At 39.5% G+C, this 13,105-nt stretch overlaps 1 protein-coding gene and 1 non-coding gene across 3 annotated transcripts in view; one reads left to right on the plus strand and one right to left on the minus strand.

The window, feature by feature from the left end:
- The window catches only part of CTTNBP2 (cortactin binding protein 2), a 154,264-nt gene that overhangs the window by 137,970 nt on the left and 3,189 nt on the right, over positions 1 to 13,105 (plus strand). For both annotated transcript variants that reach the window (XM_004269849.3, XM_033428227.2), the window contains 6 exons: positions 3,205 to 3,383; positions 5,656 to 5,855; positions 6,210 to 6,392; positions 9,739 to 9,802; positions 10,931 to 11,063; positions 12,059 to 12,160. In XM_004269849.3, coding sequence (XP_004269897.1) covers positions 3,205 to 3,383; positions 5,656 to 5,855; positions 6,210 to 6,392; positions 9,739 to 9,802; positions 10,931 to 11,063; positions 12,059 to 12,160 — 861 coding nt within the window. The remainder of the gene's footprint in view (positions 1 to 3,204; positions 3,384 to 5,655; positions 5,856 to 6,209; positions 6,393 to 9,738; positions 9,803 to 10,930; positions 11,064 to 12,058; positions 12,161 to 13,105) is intronic.
- LOC117201379 (U6 spliceosomal RNA) lies at positions 1,605 to 1,706 on the minus strand. The gene has a single exon (XR_004483397.1). It is a non-coding gene; the product is annotated as a U6 spliceosomal RNA (small nuclear RNA).

The following is a 13,105-nucleotide window of genomic DNA, read 5'->3' on the forward strand; positions in this document are numbered from 1 at the left end:
TACCACTTACTGTGTGGCTTCCAGCGAGTAAAATTTGGGGATATGCAAGGGTTAAATAGGATAATGCATGTAAAACCCATAGCAGTTTCTGGACTATATTAAGTATTTTAAAAAATAGGTTTTATTTTTTTTATTAACTATTCTCGAGGAGTCTCTCCAAGTTCTAAACGCTGTGGGAAACAAGATTAGAAATTTAATCACTCTTCTTAAGGAAAAGCTACTGCTTCCTTGGAGCCTTCATTATCCATCCCTCAAGCTAGTTTTAATATTTGTTACAGTGCGCTATTAAAAAGTCACATGAAGAAAATTAGAAATCTCTATCTGTTGACACATTTTCAAGAATAATAATCACTTTTAGTGATTTTTCAGAATAATAAAATATTCTGTATTCTATCAAGATAACAAAATTAATTCAGTGCTGACCAACTCGAGTATATCACTATTTAATATTCATAAGTTGGGCCAGTAGCTGAGTGTCTGGGTGGACTTGAAATAAAAGAGCTCGATTTAGCAAGATTTTATCACTTAATCCTGCACAGTTGGGCCACACTTGGAGGACAGGATCTTCATTGTATCAGCACAGGATTTTAAGCTGTAGGTAACACAACACCCCACTGCTAGCTGCTTCACACACACAGAAGGCTTTTTTCCCTTACATAACCAGATGCCTTGCAGTAGGTGTTGATGATGTCCATTCACACCTCTGTGATGTCAGGTCCCAGGTCTGGGTGAGTCTCTTGACCTCCCTTCAGGATTGCAGGACTTTGGGCATCACGCCCTCACACAAACTTGTTCATAGGCAGGAAGCAGGATGCTGTGCAGAGAGGGAACTTCGGCTTCCTTTGTCTCCTCATTATCAGGGGGAAGGAATCTTTTTCTGAAACTCCCAGAAAGAAGATTTCCCCTGAATGGTTTCATTCACCAGACTGGTTTCATGCACACCTCTCCGCCAGAGACCTTGGCTAGAACTACCTTCCCAAGGCCAAAGCTCTCCACCAAGTTCCTGAACAAAATTCAGTGTCCGTTATGTTAGAGTGTGTGAACGTACGTGCGGTTGTGGAGTTGGGGCCATGGGAGGCGGGTGGAGGGAGAAGTGTGGGATGGGAATGCCTTTGGTAATTCAGTGAACAGTGCCTGCTAGTGGTGATTTGCGTTAATATCTGAAATTCCTAATTGAATCAGAAATCCTCTGTCCCAAGCTCTGCTAAAGTCAGTTGCCTGGTCGTAAATATATTCTTTTGACCAAAGCACATCTATTATATGACCTCAACCAGTAGGAAGAAAGGTGAGGCAAAGACAGTCATAGGTATACAGCTTTTCAGATTATTGATACTTCCATTAACTTCATCACTATTAATATTTAAATCTTATTGCCAAAAAATTCACCTAAATAATTGCAAAAGATACCAGTTTTTTTTTCTTAAAGACTTTTTTTCAGACCAGTGTTAGGTTTACAATAAAATTGAAGAGAGGGTACAGAGATTTCCCATCTACCTCTTGCTCCCTACACATGCATAGCCTCCTCCATTATCACCAGAATGGTGCCTTTTCTTATCAAGGAGGAACCTACACTGACACATCAAGATCCCTGGTTCGCCCAAGAGAAAAACATGGAATGCTTCACGAATTTGCGTGTCTTTCTTGCACAGGGGCCATGCTAATTTTCCTTGAAAGGTACATCTTACCTGGTAAAGTGTACCTCCTTTTCCCTCCTCTGGCTCTCTGGTAAACATAGTTTGAAAAGGATTGATTTTACTTATTTGGAAAGGAAAGTTCCAAGCTTCAGGCTCTACACTTTCCTCCATTGTGTTTGCGAATGGTCCAGTGGGGTGTGCTGTGAAGAATAGAAAGGGGAGGGGAGGTAATGCCTTTCATTTATCAGGAATCACTTCAAGTAGGTTAATAAAACGGATTCCAGGGTAGGAGTACAATGGGAATGAATGACTCCTGCAAAACGCCAGAAATCTTGTAACTGCAGGATGGAACCAAATACTTGGGGGCACTTAGAAGCACACTGGCACGTGATCAAAATTTCTTCTTCCAGCTCCTCACAGGGATATAAGTAAGCAGACCTTTTTTGGACAATACCAGGCTTCTAGTATTTAATAAAAAATAGTTATACTTTATTTAGTAGGAAATTAATATTCAGCTATTAATTGTAGCACATGATCTCATTCTCTCTGGAAGAGGATCAGAGAAAGTGGGAGAAATATGATTGTTCCTCTTTTGAAGAAAAGGGAAACTATGATAAACAGATCCCAAAGCCTCATGTAACACAGTGATGTTACTTTAACGGAGCTGCTAGAATCACTGAACCACTCTTTCATTTTTTTCTAGGCCAAATTCTATCCCTTCATGTAGGACATAAAAACATTCATGTATTATCCTCAGTCTTAATATCATAATTCCTTGGTAAAGTAGAGATTTATGTGAATCTGCTTTCTTATAAAATACAGAGTCAATTGCTGTATCTGACTTCTAAATATTTGAGAGATTTCTCCTCATAGTAAATAAATCTTTGTCCTTTTGTGACCCCTCTGTACTACCAAAAAGGGACCTTTTATAAGATATAATTAACTATTCAACTATAAGATATAATTCTCCCATTCAGCTGTGTGTTATACAGTATTACTTAAAATTTGCACATTTTAAAATTTGAAAACATACTTCTTTATGCTGTCAGAGCATTTTGATGAAGTTATCATTTTAGCTGAGCCTTCCTTCTAGGGGAATTAGAAGTAATACAAGGTGAACATGCCACAGATCCAGGTATGCCATCTTATAACTTACCCAAAATATTAAAATATTTAATGTAATTTTCATTTCATTTATTCAGAATCCTTTTTTGAACACCTGCTATTTGCAAGACCTTGTGAGGAATTCTATACACATGTGAAAAACGATTTCTTCCCGAATTGATGTTTAAGAATTTATCCAAGGTGTCTTACTGTACTATCATGTCTGAATCCTTTCATTGCATGTAATAAGCTGCAGATCTGTATCTGTATCTCGTGCTAACACACGTCATAGAGTATGTTATTACCTAGCCCTCTTCCAGCCACCCCAAGTGAAGGTAAAATCAGATTTGGCTACAGTTTTGTTGTAGTTTGAATTTTTATATTTTTAGTTTCGGAGTGTTCGAAACAAAAGGACAAGAAGCACTGTTCTAAACCAAGCCCCCGTCTTCCCCCTCCCTGTCTCTAGTTCAGGGGTCAGGTGCCCTCTCCCTGCGACCCCGTGTGCAAGACGGTCGACTGGGCCCTGGCTGTCTGGCGCCAGCTCAACTCGTGCCTGGCCCGCTTGGGCACACCGGAAGCGCTTCTTGGGCCAAAGTATTTCCTGTCTTGTCCTGTAATCCCAGGGCACGCCCAAGCGACAGTGAAGTAAGTGTCATTGATCCTTCTTTGCCTATTTAAAGTAGAGCCCTGGCCGATAGGGAATGTTTGGGGGTGAGAAAGCTGAAGGGGCCACCTTGTGCCACCTCTTGTTGTGAACACGGAAAGCCAGTGCCCTGTGCTCCTGTCAGAGGACGACCGTGACTCATGTGGTGGGTACTTCCTAAGGAAACTATTTTGCTAAGACTGGATAGATCCCAATTTCCCTGTTTACAAAACTTTCATCAGACTCGTGTGCGACTTGCTGGGCAGTGTCTCCTGGGGAAGGCCCACATGAGACATTAGGTCAAGTATCCTGTAACCATCCCCCTACCCCACCCCCCAAAAAACCCACTTACATTCTGTTGATGAATTGAAAAGCTTCCTCTTTTATTAATGAGACTTATGTACTTACTGTGTTTTAGAGCAGCTTATGAAAACAGACATATATACAGTAAGGTTAATGAAATAGAAAATTAGAAGGAAATTGAAAGGAGGAAAAAACTTGTCACCATTCCAGCTTACTTAGTAAGGGTTCTGTGATTCGCTGTTAGATTTGATTCTGTACTTTCTGGCATCCTGGACAGAAATCTATTTTGGAAAGCGGGGTATGCAGATAATATGTCTTCTCTATTGTAAGACAAGCTATCAGTTTAATAACAGCTAATTGAGGGAACACAAGAAGTGCTATATTAAAAAGTATACAGCAATTTCTTGTTAAAAAGCAGAAATACACTTATTCATTTAATTACCCCTTTGTTTATCAGTATCATGAGTAAATTTAAGCCTTTTTTTTTTTTTTTTTTTAACGTCCAGAGCCTCAGGATTCTTAGGAAGCAGTTTTGGCTTTTCCTGTCTGCTGCATGGTCATTGTCAAGAGCTAGAGGCTCTGAGATTGTTACCTTATCTGCAAGCTGACAGGTTAGCCTGCCACATTCAGGATGTGGCTTCTGACCCAGCACTGCATCACTCAGAGCACAGCCACAGCCTAGGCTTCGTATTTGCATTGGTTTCCCCACCTCCTCAGGCCCTATGGGGTGATGCATAGTGGCCCAGGTGGATGCTGGCTTTGCATCAAAGCTGTGGAACTGTGAGCTTGGGAATCACCCAGTTTTCTAACGGGGATGCTGGCAAATCTGCCCAGGAAGGACATATAACTTTCATTATCGTCAGGAAACAAATCTGCCCTCTGCTCCAGAAGGAGACACTGTCTCTGTTTTTCCAAGTCGGTTTACGATAGTAAAACAGCCTTGAAAAGATAATCCAGGGCAACAGCTGACACAAGAGGTACAGAAATGCCACGGAGAGTTAGCTCCCAACAGCCATATTAAGGAGCTGCCTTTTTAAAAAAATTATATATTGTTTTAGCCAAGGGTTATATCATCTTTACCCCTTCAGCACCTTTAGGAGTACTTTTTTTTCCTGTGTACTTTTTTTCCCCCTGAATTACGTGTCACTAGACACTAACAAAGCAGCTGACAATAGATGCTTGATACTGAGTAAATAGTTTTAAGGGTCTTGAAAGGCTTATGTCAGTATCTAATAACTTTGAAAACTTTCCTATTCTGGGAGATGGAGTTTTGTCTACAGCCTTTAACTGTATTAACTGTTTTTTAATGCTGCAACAAAGTGTAATCTTTTTTGAAGGAATTTGATTGGCACTAAGTGCTCCACGTTTGGGCTGAAGTCCCGCAGCAGCTACAGCTATTAATGCAAAGAGTCCACCTGAGGCCGTGGCTGGTTGATCCCATCCCCTCTCTACAGGGCTAACCCACCACGTGCAGACGCTGAGCCCCTGCCTTGGGGCAGGCAGATTTAATTTGCCAGGGATCATAAAATGTATCCCAATTGCAGAAATACTAAAATACAATATATGCATCTTATTAAGGAAAATGGCAAATAAGTTTAAGCTATTTAGACAGACTTTCAGGAAATCTTTTTCCAGACTTCTTTAGTCTATAAAGTTTTCCATGTATTTTTTCCCTTTCCATATATTTAATTTTATTTGTGCATTCAACACTCCAGCTCTCCAGGATCTTATAAAGAAAAATGTGAGAGACATGTTAGCAGTTTCATTTGAAATACATTGTATTTTTAAGGCAAATTCAAACTACTTTGGTGTTGGATAATTTCACGTATTCCAAAATGACCTGGGAAAGGTAGCCTGTCCGTAGAAACACTTAGGTTTTGTTGCACAGTCTTCCAACCTGTTCCCCGTAGAGTTGTGTGTGATTCCTGAGAGGTTTGGTCCTAACTGTGAAACCCACTCCTCTCTCGGAAGGTGGATGTCTAAGCTGTGGAATGCTGTCATTGCACCCAGAGTTCAAGAAGCAATATTGTCAAGAGCCTCTGTGAAAAGACAACCCAGCCTTGGGCAAACAACTAAAAACCCTAGCCAGGGACAGCAGGCTGTGGTTAGAGCTGCTCTCAGCATCTTGCTTAATAAAGCTGTTCTGCATGGCTGTCCCCTCCAGAGAGCAGGTATGTGGGTTCATGCTGGGAGGAGAGGAAATTCACACTCTTATGTAATGCTTGCTTGAATTTGTTTTTAGGGTGCTCTATTTTCTCTCTTTGTAATGAGAGAAATTATCTCCATGTAATGGATGTTGCACAACACAGCTTTAGAACTCTCTATTTTTTCATTACTGGCTCATGTTTAAATACCAGACTTCAAAGTAAAGTTTGCTGGTTGACAAAACGCCTGCTTGGGTATTACAAGCCTGTGATTTTGAAGAGGCTATTTCTTTAAGTATTGGAAATGTTGGATTTTACTCGACTCTGAAACTGCATTATTGCTTCTGTCCTTTTGACAAAACATGGTTTATGCTATTTCAGAGCTAGACCAGCATACAGCTGATTTCAAAGGAGGAAGTTTCCCTTTATCCATAGTTTCAAGTTACAACAGTTGCAGCAAGAAGAAAGAGAGTGGTGCCTGGAGAAAGGTGAGCACCAGTCCTCGCAAGAAGTCTGGCCGGTTCTCTTCACCCACCTGGAACAAGCCGGACCTGAGTGAGGAAGGTAAGGGGGGCAGGCATGTCACCCACACGTATGTGGGCATCCATGAGGTGGTTTCTGAATGCAAACGTGCTTTATTTTTATCACTCTGCATTCAACAAAGCAAAATTCTGAGTATTTCAGATACATATTTTCATGGAATAAAACACGTGGTAGTTACACTCCAAAAATATTTGAGAGCCCCCTACCTGAAAAAATAATCTTTCATACTAGAATTCTGAAATTAAATCTTTACCATGTTAATGGTCATCTGCTTTTTATTAATTTGATTTTCTTGGGATGCACACAATTATATTTATGTAATACAAATTGACACATAAAAGGAAAGAAATATGCCAATATGCATTCCTAAGCCAACCTTAAATTTTTAGAAGTATGTGTTATAGACGTATTTGATACCAGTTTAAGGTCTTTACAAGTGAGTCAGCTTTACACATTTTTTTCATACATGGGATGTACTGTGTACCAAGTTTTATTCTAAGCACTGGAAATAGAGCAGTGAAAACAGGAGATAAAAATACCTCCCCTCATAAAGTTTACATTCTAATAAATTATTAGACCTCTTCCTTTTGGCTTTGATAATAGCATAATCAGTTGTACAAATTTTAAATGTCCTCCCTAAAGGCAATCATATTTGAAAAGATGTTCCAACCTCATATGCATTGTGGATTTCTGTTACATGTAATTGAGGTCTTCAGGAGCCCCCTTGCACCCCAAAATGTTCTGTTTTATGTAATTTTATGGCAAGTTGACAGCAATGGGGTTGCTAAATAAAAGAATATGATGCCTAAAATCTTTCTTAGAGCAGAAAAAGTTGCTTTTATTACTATATTTTTATATTGAAGCTTATATTGATTTTTAATAAAAATTTAATATGGTTTTAACCATATCAGTACATGCCAGAGTTCTGTAATTACCCCAAGTATGTGAAAATAAATTGTGAGCACTTTTTTAAATGACTGAATGGACAGTCACTGAAAAAAAATATAAACTCTCATTGTAAAGATAAGTTTTATGTATTTATAATGGGATACATTCTGATCCCAAAGGCTTGCCCTTACTTCCTAAAGTTAGAGTGTTTGATTCAGGGAATAAAGTCATGAGACTCTAGCCCCCCAGTAGAGCAAAGAGTCTCCCTCAGATGACTTTCTGTAACAAGGATTATACCTTTTACCTGTTGATCCCTTGAGAGTATCCAGAAGGGCTCTACAAGGAGGATTATCATCTCCATTTACAGAGAGCAAAACTGAGGCTCAGAAACCCTTGGTTACCTGCTCCAATTCACTTCTACAAACGGGGGGTTCTGCAATCCCTGTTTTCGTTCCTGGCGAGTCCAATGCTGTTTTCTTCAGTCTGTGCCACTCATAATAATGCATGGCACTCAAAGAAGGAGACCCGTGCAGGCTCTTCACTGTATCATTTCCAAGTGCATTAGAATTCCTTTAGGGCTCAGGACCAGCTGCTTTCCTGAACAATAAGCATTGTCAATATATATCAATACTTCAGAGTTGACAGACAAAATCCATAAAGTGAATATGAACTTAAAACAATATTATGGAAGTAAGTCTAACTTGGCAGACTGTATCAGGCAAAATTGACTTATAAATTATTTTAAATTCATTTATATTTTTAAAATAATTACTAGTTGTACAGCTATTGGATATATCAAATATTCTTTGAAACATGAAAACGTCGATGAATAAAATTGTGTGCAACCATAGTTTACACTGACTTCAACGCAGAGGTTTATAAAATGCATTGGCCAGTGTTTAGGTGCATGAACCACTGATTGGTTAAGGACCAAAGGTGGACATGCCTCTAGTTTTTAATTTTTTTTATAATAGTAACTTTTTCTAATAATTACATTTGATATAAAAATTATTACAACAGGGCTTCCCTGGTGGCGCAGTGGTTGAGAGTCCGCCTGCTGATGCAGGGGACACGGGTTCATGCCCCGGTCCGGGAAGATCCCACATGCCGCAGAGCGGCTAGGCCCGTGAACCACGGCCGCTGAGCCTGCGCGTACGGAGCCTGTGCTCTGCAACAGGAGAGGCCACAACAGTGAGAGGCCCGTGTACGGCAAAAATAAAATAAAATATAAAATTATTACAACCATGTTTGGGTTGATTTTTGATTTTTTGACATCATTGGTTTAAAAAAGAAAAAAACCAAAAATAGAACCCTTTTGCATTCCATGCAGACCACTGTGGAAACTCATAAAATTTAATAAAGACACAGCCTTTTTATTTCCTGACCTAAACCAAGGCTGAGGGGTTGGTCACAGGCTTCTGGAGAGCAGGGCCCAAGGCTGTGCACTTACATGGTAATTAGGGGAAACCTACTAGTCATTGCTTTCTGACAATGACAAAAGTATGGATGAGGAAATATACAGAGATTCTTTGATGATCTGCTTTTAATCAGGATATATCAAATTCGACTTACTTTTCAAAATCATTCTTTAGAGATTAATCTGTGCTAGCACCATTCGTACAATTTTAGAATTAACTCAGAAGCAACTGTGTTAATGAACTTATAAAATTACAGTGTGTATTATAGAAAGACATTTTGAGTCTAAAATGTTTTAGTGTTTCTCAAACTTTTTTGACCGTAACCCATAGTGAGAAATATATTTTAAAGCCTGACCAGTACACACAAACCTATGCATTTGCATGTATCTATAACTGGTACAAATTTATATATTTACTGCAACCTGTGCAATCTGTTATTTCCTATTGTTTGTTTTTTTAAATGCGTTGAAATATGCAGTTTGAAGAACATTGGTGTGATATGCAGTATTTGTTTTAATGCTGTGACTTTTTGTATACTGTTCCTATTTTGTTTTCCGTAAAACGCAAAGCAATTAAAAGTTAAATTTCTACACACCAAGGCCACCCACACTGTAATATATCATGGGGCCCAGACATCAAAAACTGCTTCAGATCTACAGTCAGTAACTAGTCAGTAACATGGAAGGCAAACAAAGGGAGAGAAAGGGAAATTACCATCATCAAAAGGCACGTATTAACCCCTTTTTAGGTACTTTGAGAACAAAGCCCTAAGGATGTGGGGGCTTGACTGGTTAGAATAGGGTCCATTGATGAAAGCAGAGTTCAGGATTCCTGAATTGAGCCTCAGGTGGTGTGAGTTGTACCGTCTTTAGTCATAAATATATCAATACATGAGGTTGTTGGTCATTCCCTGACCTTCCACAGGGCTTCAAGAGATGGATTTAATCCAAAAACAAAATGAAAATACAGCAGAGTCCATAGCCTGTTTCTTTTAAATACAGAGTTCAAGATGCACAGGGACATTCTGTTGAAATGTGATTACATTTTTTTTCTTTAAACAGGTATCAAAAATAAGACTATATTACAGCTGAATTGTAACAGGAATGCTTCTCTGTCAAAACAAAAGTAAGTTTCCCTTGTAGATTTAACTCATAACAAACAATACACATTCTCATGATTAGTCTGTGCAACTATGAATTTCTTAAAGTTTCTTAGCCTATTTTGCTTTTATCATTGGCTTCATTTTGTACCAAATTTGATAGTTATTATTAATGCATTTGACAAAGATATTGTAACATCCTGCACTTGTGAACTTTTAAACAGACTTTTAGATGACCTTTTTTTTTTTTTTTTGTGGTACGCGGGCCTCTCACCGTTGTGGCCTCTCCCGTTGCGGAGCACAGGCTCCGGACGCGCAGGCTCAGTGGCCATGGCTCACGGGCCCAGCCACTCCGCGGCATGTGGGATCTTCCTGGACCGGGGCACAAACCTGCGTCCCCTGCATCGGCAGGCGGACTCTCAACCACTGCGCCACCAGGGAAGCCCCGTTTTTTTTTTAATGATAGATTTACAGAAACCTAGCATGACTTATTTTTTTTCTTATGTTGCTCCTAGGGAATTGTTGATTATACCTCCAAACTTGTAAGCAAGCTGAAATAAGGAATTATTTATCATAGAATAAAAATGCTTGGTAGTTTGTCAATAGGTCCCCAGTGTAGCCCAGTAAATTGTGTGCTCAATCACTTGGCAGGTAGCATTTAGGACCCTGTGCCCTGGTTCACAGAATTACAGAAGGGGGTGAGGGGGTCATTGAATCTGCATCACATGCTTGTTTCTGCCGGGTCCACTGTTAGATCTGTTGTATTCAACAGCCTATATAATATTTGTGATAACTCTATGTTGTAGGTATAAGGAATTTGTTAGAGAGAAGGGAACCCAGGAACTGAGTGAGGTGTTGAGGACAAAAAGAAAACCTGACCTGTGGTCATATTGCTAATATGTGGTAAATTCCTATTTACTCCATTATCACACTGCCCCCTGCACACAGTGTCTTAGCTTTATCTTTGGAGACAGAGAAGAAGAGGGAGGAGTAAGACTGGAATGTTTTAAGTGAAAGTAGATTTCTTTGTGTAGTAAAACTTTACCCTATTGAGAATTTTAAGTGGGAGTTTTCAAAGTCCAGCGGGAGTGGGTGGGAGTGGGTTGTTGCGTGACATTGATGGATGCCTTTAAAGGATGTTAAAAACTTTTTAGGTCTCTAGAGAATGATCTATCTTTGGCGTTGAATTTGGATCAAAGACTCTCTCTGGGTTCGGATGATGAAGCGGACCTTGTCACGGAACTTCAGAGCATGTGCTCCAGCAAGTCTGAATCTGATATAAGCAAGGTAAGCAGGACGCTTGGGGGAGGACATTGAATGGTTCCACCCAGCATTCGAGAGACTTCTTAGAGCCACGTCATAACTCTCACTCCCCGCCAGAAATTCCTTATCAAATAGCATGTTAATGCTCCAAATCAGAACATCCCTTACCTTGCTTAGAAAAGCTCTTTCTTCCAAAATACCCCTTCTACAATAAGGGAGCTCTATGTAGCACACCTTCTCTGAAAAACCTGAAGTGTTCATTGCGTTACCACAAATTACACCAATACATCCTTTTCCTTTTCGTATTCCTAACTTTGGCCCATAAGTCACCAGTCAGTAAGAGAGCATTACAGCAGCCTTGTGTTCTGGATAGAATGGCAACTTTCCTTACAAATAAAAATAAGTGGCCTGTGTAATCTGTTTAGTCAAAGTCTTCAAGCTGTGAAATTTGAGATCCAAATCCGGAAATCAGTGACCCAAAATCTCGAAGCATTAACAGCATCAAGTTCAACCTGTTTTGGCACCTGATATCTGCAGCAAATTTGACCAAACTTCCTTGATAAATGCCTTTTACTTGAAAGGGAGCATAAGAAGGTAGTTATAACTTGTGCAGCTTCCGCCCAAAGACTCAGCTATTGTATTTAGAGAGTCCTAATCTCTGGCCAAAGTAGAACTGACTAGCTTATTTAATGTTGCTGCAAATGCGTCAAAATACTTAACCTCTGGAAAAATAAGGTAACAATGAAAATCTTGCAAATTTTATATCCTTTCATTTTGTGCCAAGTGATTTTTTTTTTTTAATAGGGCTCATCTGGTTGTCTTCTTCTGACTTTAAAAGACTTTTTCCTTAGAGGTTATGTCTCATGCATTTGCCGTTAGTTTCACATGAAGACTTCAGGTCTTCGTATGAACATTATGGGACTTGCAGGTCTGTTCTGTAGAGCTTCTGACAGTAAGAGAAGGATCCCACTTCTGTTGTGGGTTTTCCACGGTGACTTGATAAACTGTGTATCTTCCAGATTGCTGATTCCGGGGATGAGTTAGGGAGGTTTGATCGTTCAGGAAACCACCCTGCATTTTCAGCAACTGTTAATAATCCAAGAATGCCAGTGTCACAAAAGGTAAGTGTCCCCTTTCCCTCCAAAATGGGACAAAGAAGGACTGTTGTGGAATTTGACTTCACAAATCTTTCAATGTGCATCACAGTTACTTTTAAACCATAGTTGGGAAATAAATAGGATAAAGGCAAAAGTGTTCTCTAAGGTAATCAAGGTTAGAAAAATTGTTTGGATAATAGCTTGAAAGAATCACATAGAAAAGCATTCTTTTTCCTTCTATTTGATGCCAGAATTTTGGGTGTCTTTTCCATTTGTTTATGCCGAAACTAGATTTCTGTCTTCTATTGCTGTATTTTAAAATGGGATATTGAATTTCATTTGAGCACTATTTTGGAAAACTAGAGTTAATTTTAGCAAAGTGCTGAGTGATGATAAAGATCTACACACACACAAAAAATCTCATTCTGGTTTACTTTAACTTGCCATATCATGCATGTTTCAGTGAGAGACTTTCTTTTAAAAACAAATCAGAATGTCAAATAGAAGAGCCAGGATTCCAATAGAGTTCCTCAACCTCTTGAAATAACTTATACGATTGGTTAATAAATGCCAAGAGTTGAGATGGCCCAGCATGGTACTCCTGGGTGAATAGAAACAATAAAACTACTTCTTATCCGGTAGTGATTTTGAGGATGCATATTTTGTAAGCTCACCAAGCCATGTCGATTGTGGTTCACATCCTGTTCTCATCCCCTCGCATGGCAGCTGACACAGACCTGTTGTGGGGGGGAGTGCAGAAAGCAGAATTACATTATTAACCCTCCTTTGATCACCAGACAGCCCTGGGCTTCCCTGCCCCTGCTCTCACAGCTTCGTTAGGTTTCAGTCCTGATTAGTTACGCGGAAGCTGTGTGTGTTGCCGGGAATATTAACAAGGCTGAGTTCTTGTATAAAAAAATACATAACATGATGATCTGTGAAGAAGAGCATGACCTGTCTGGCTTACTC

This window comes from Orcinus orca, chromosome 9 (assembly GCF_937001465.1).
Source record: "Orcinus orca chromosome 9, mOrcOrc1.1, whole genome shotgun sequence".
Classification (NCBI taxonomy): Eukaryota; Metazoa; Chordata; class Mammalia; order Artiodactyla; family Delphinidae; genus Orcinus; species Orcinus orca.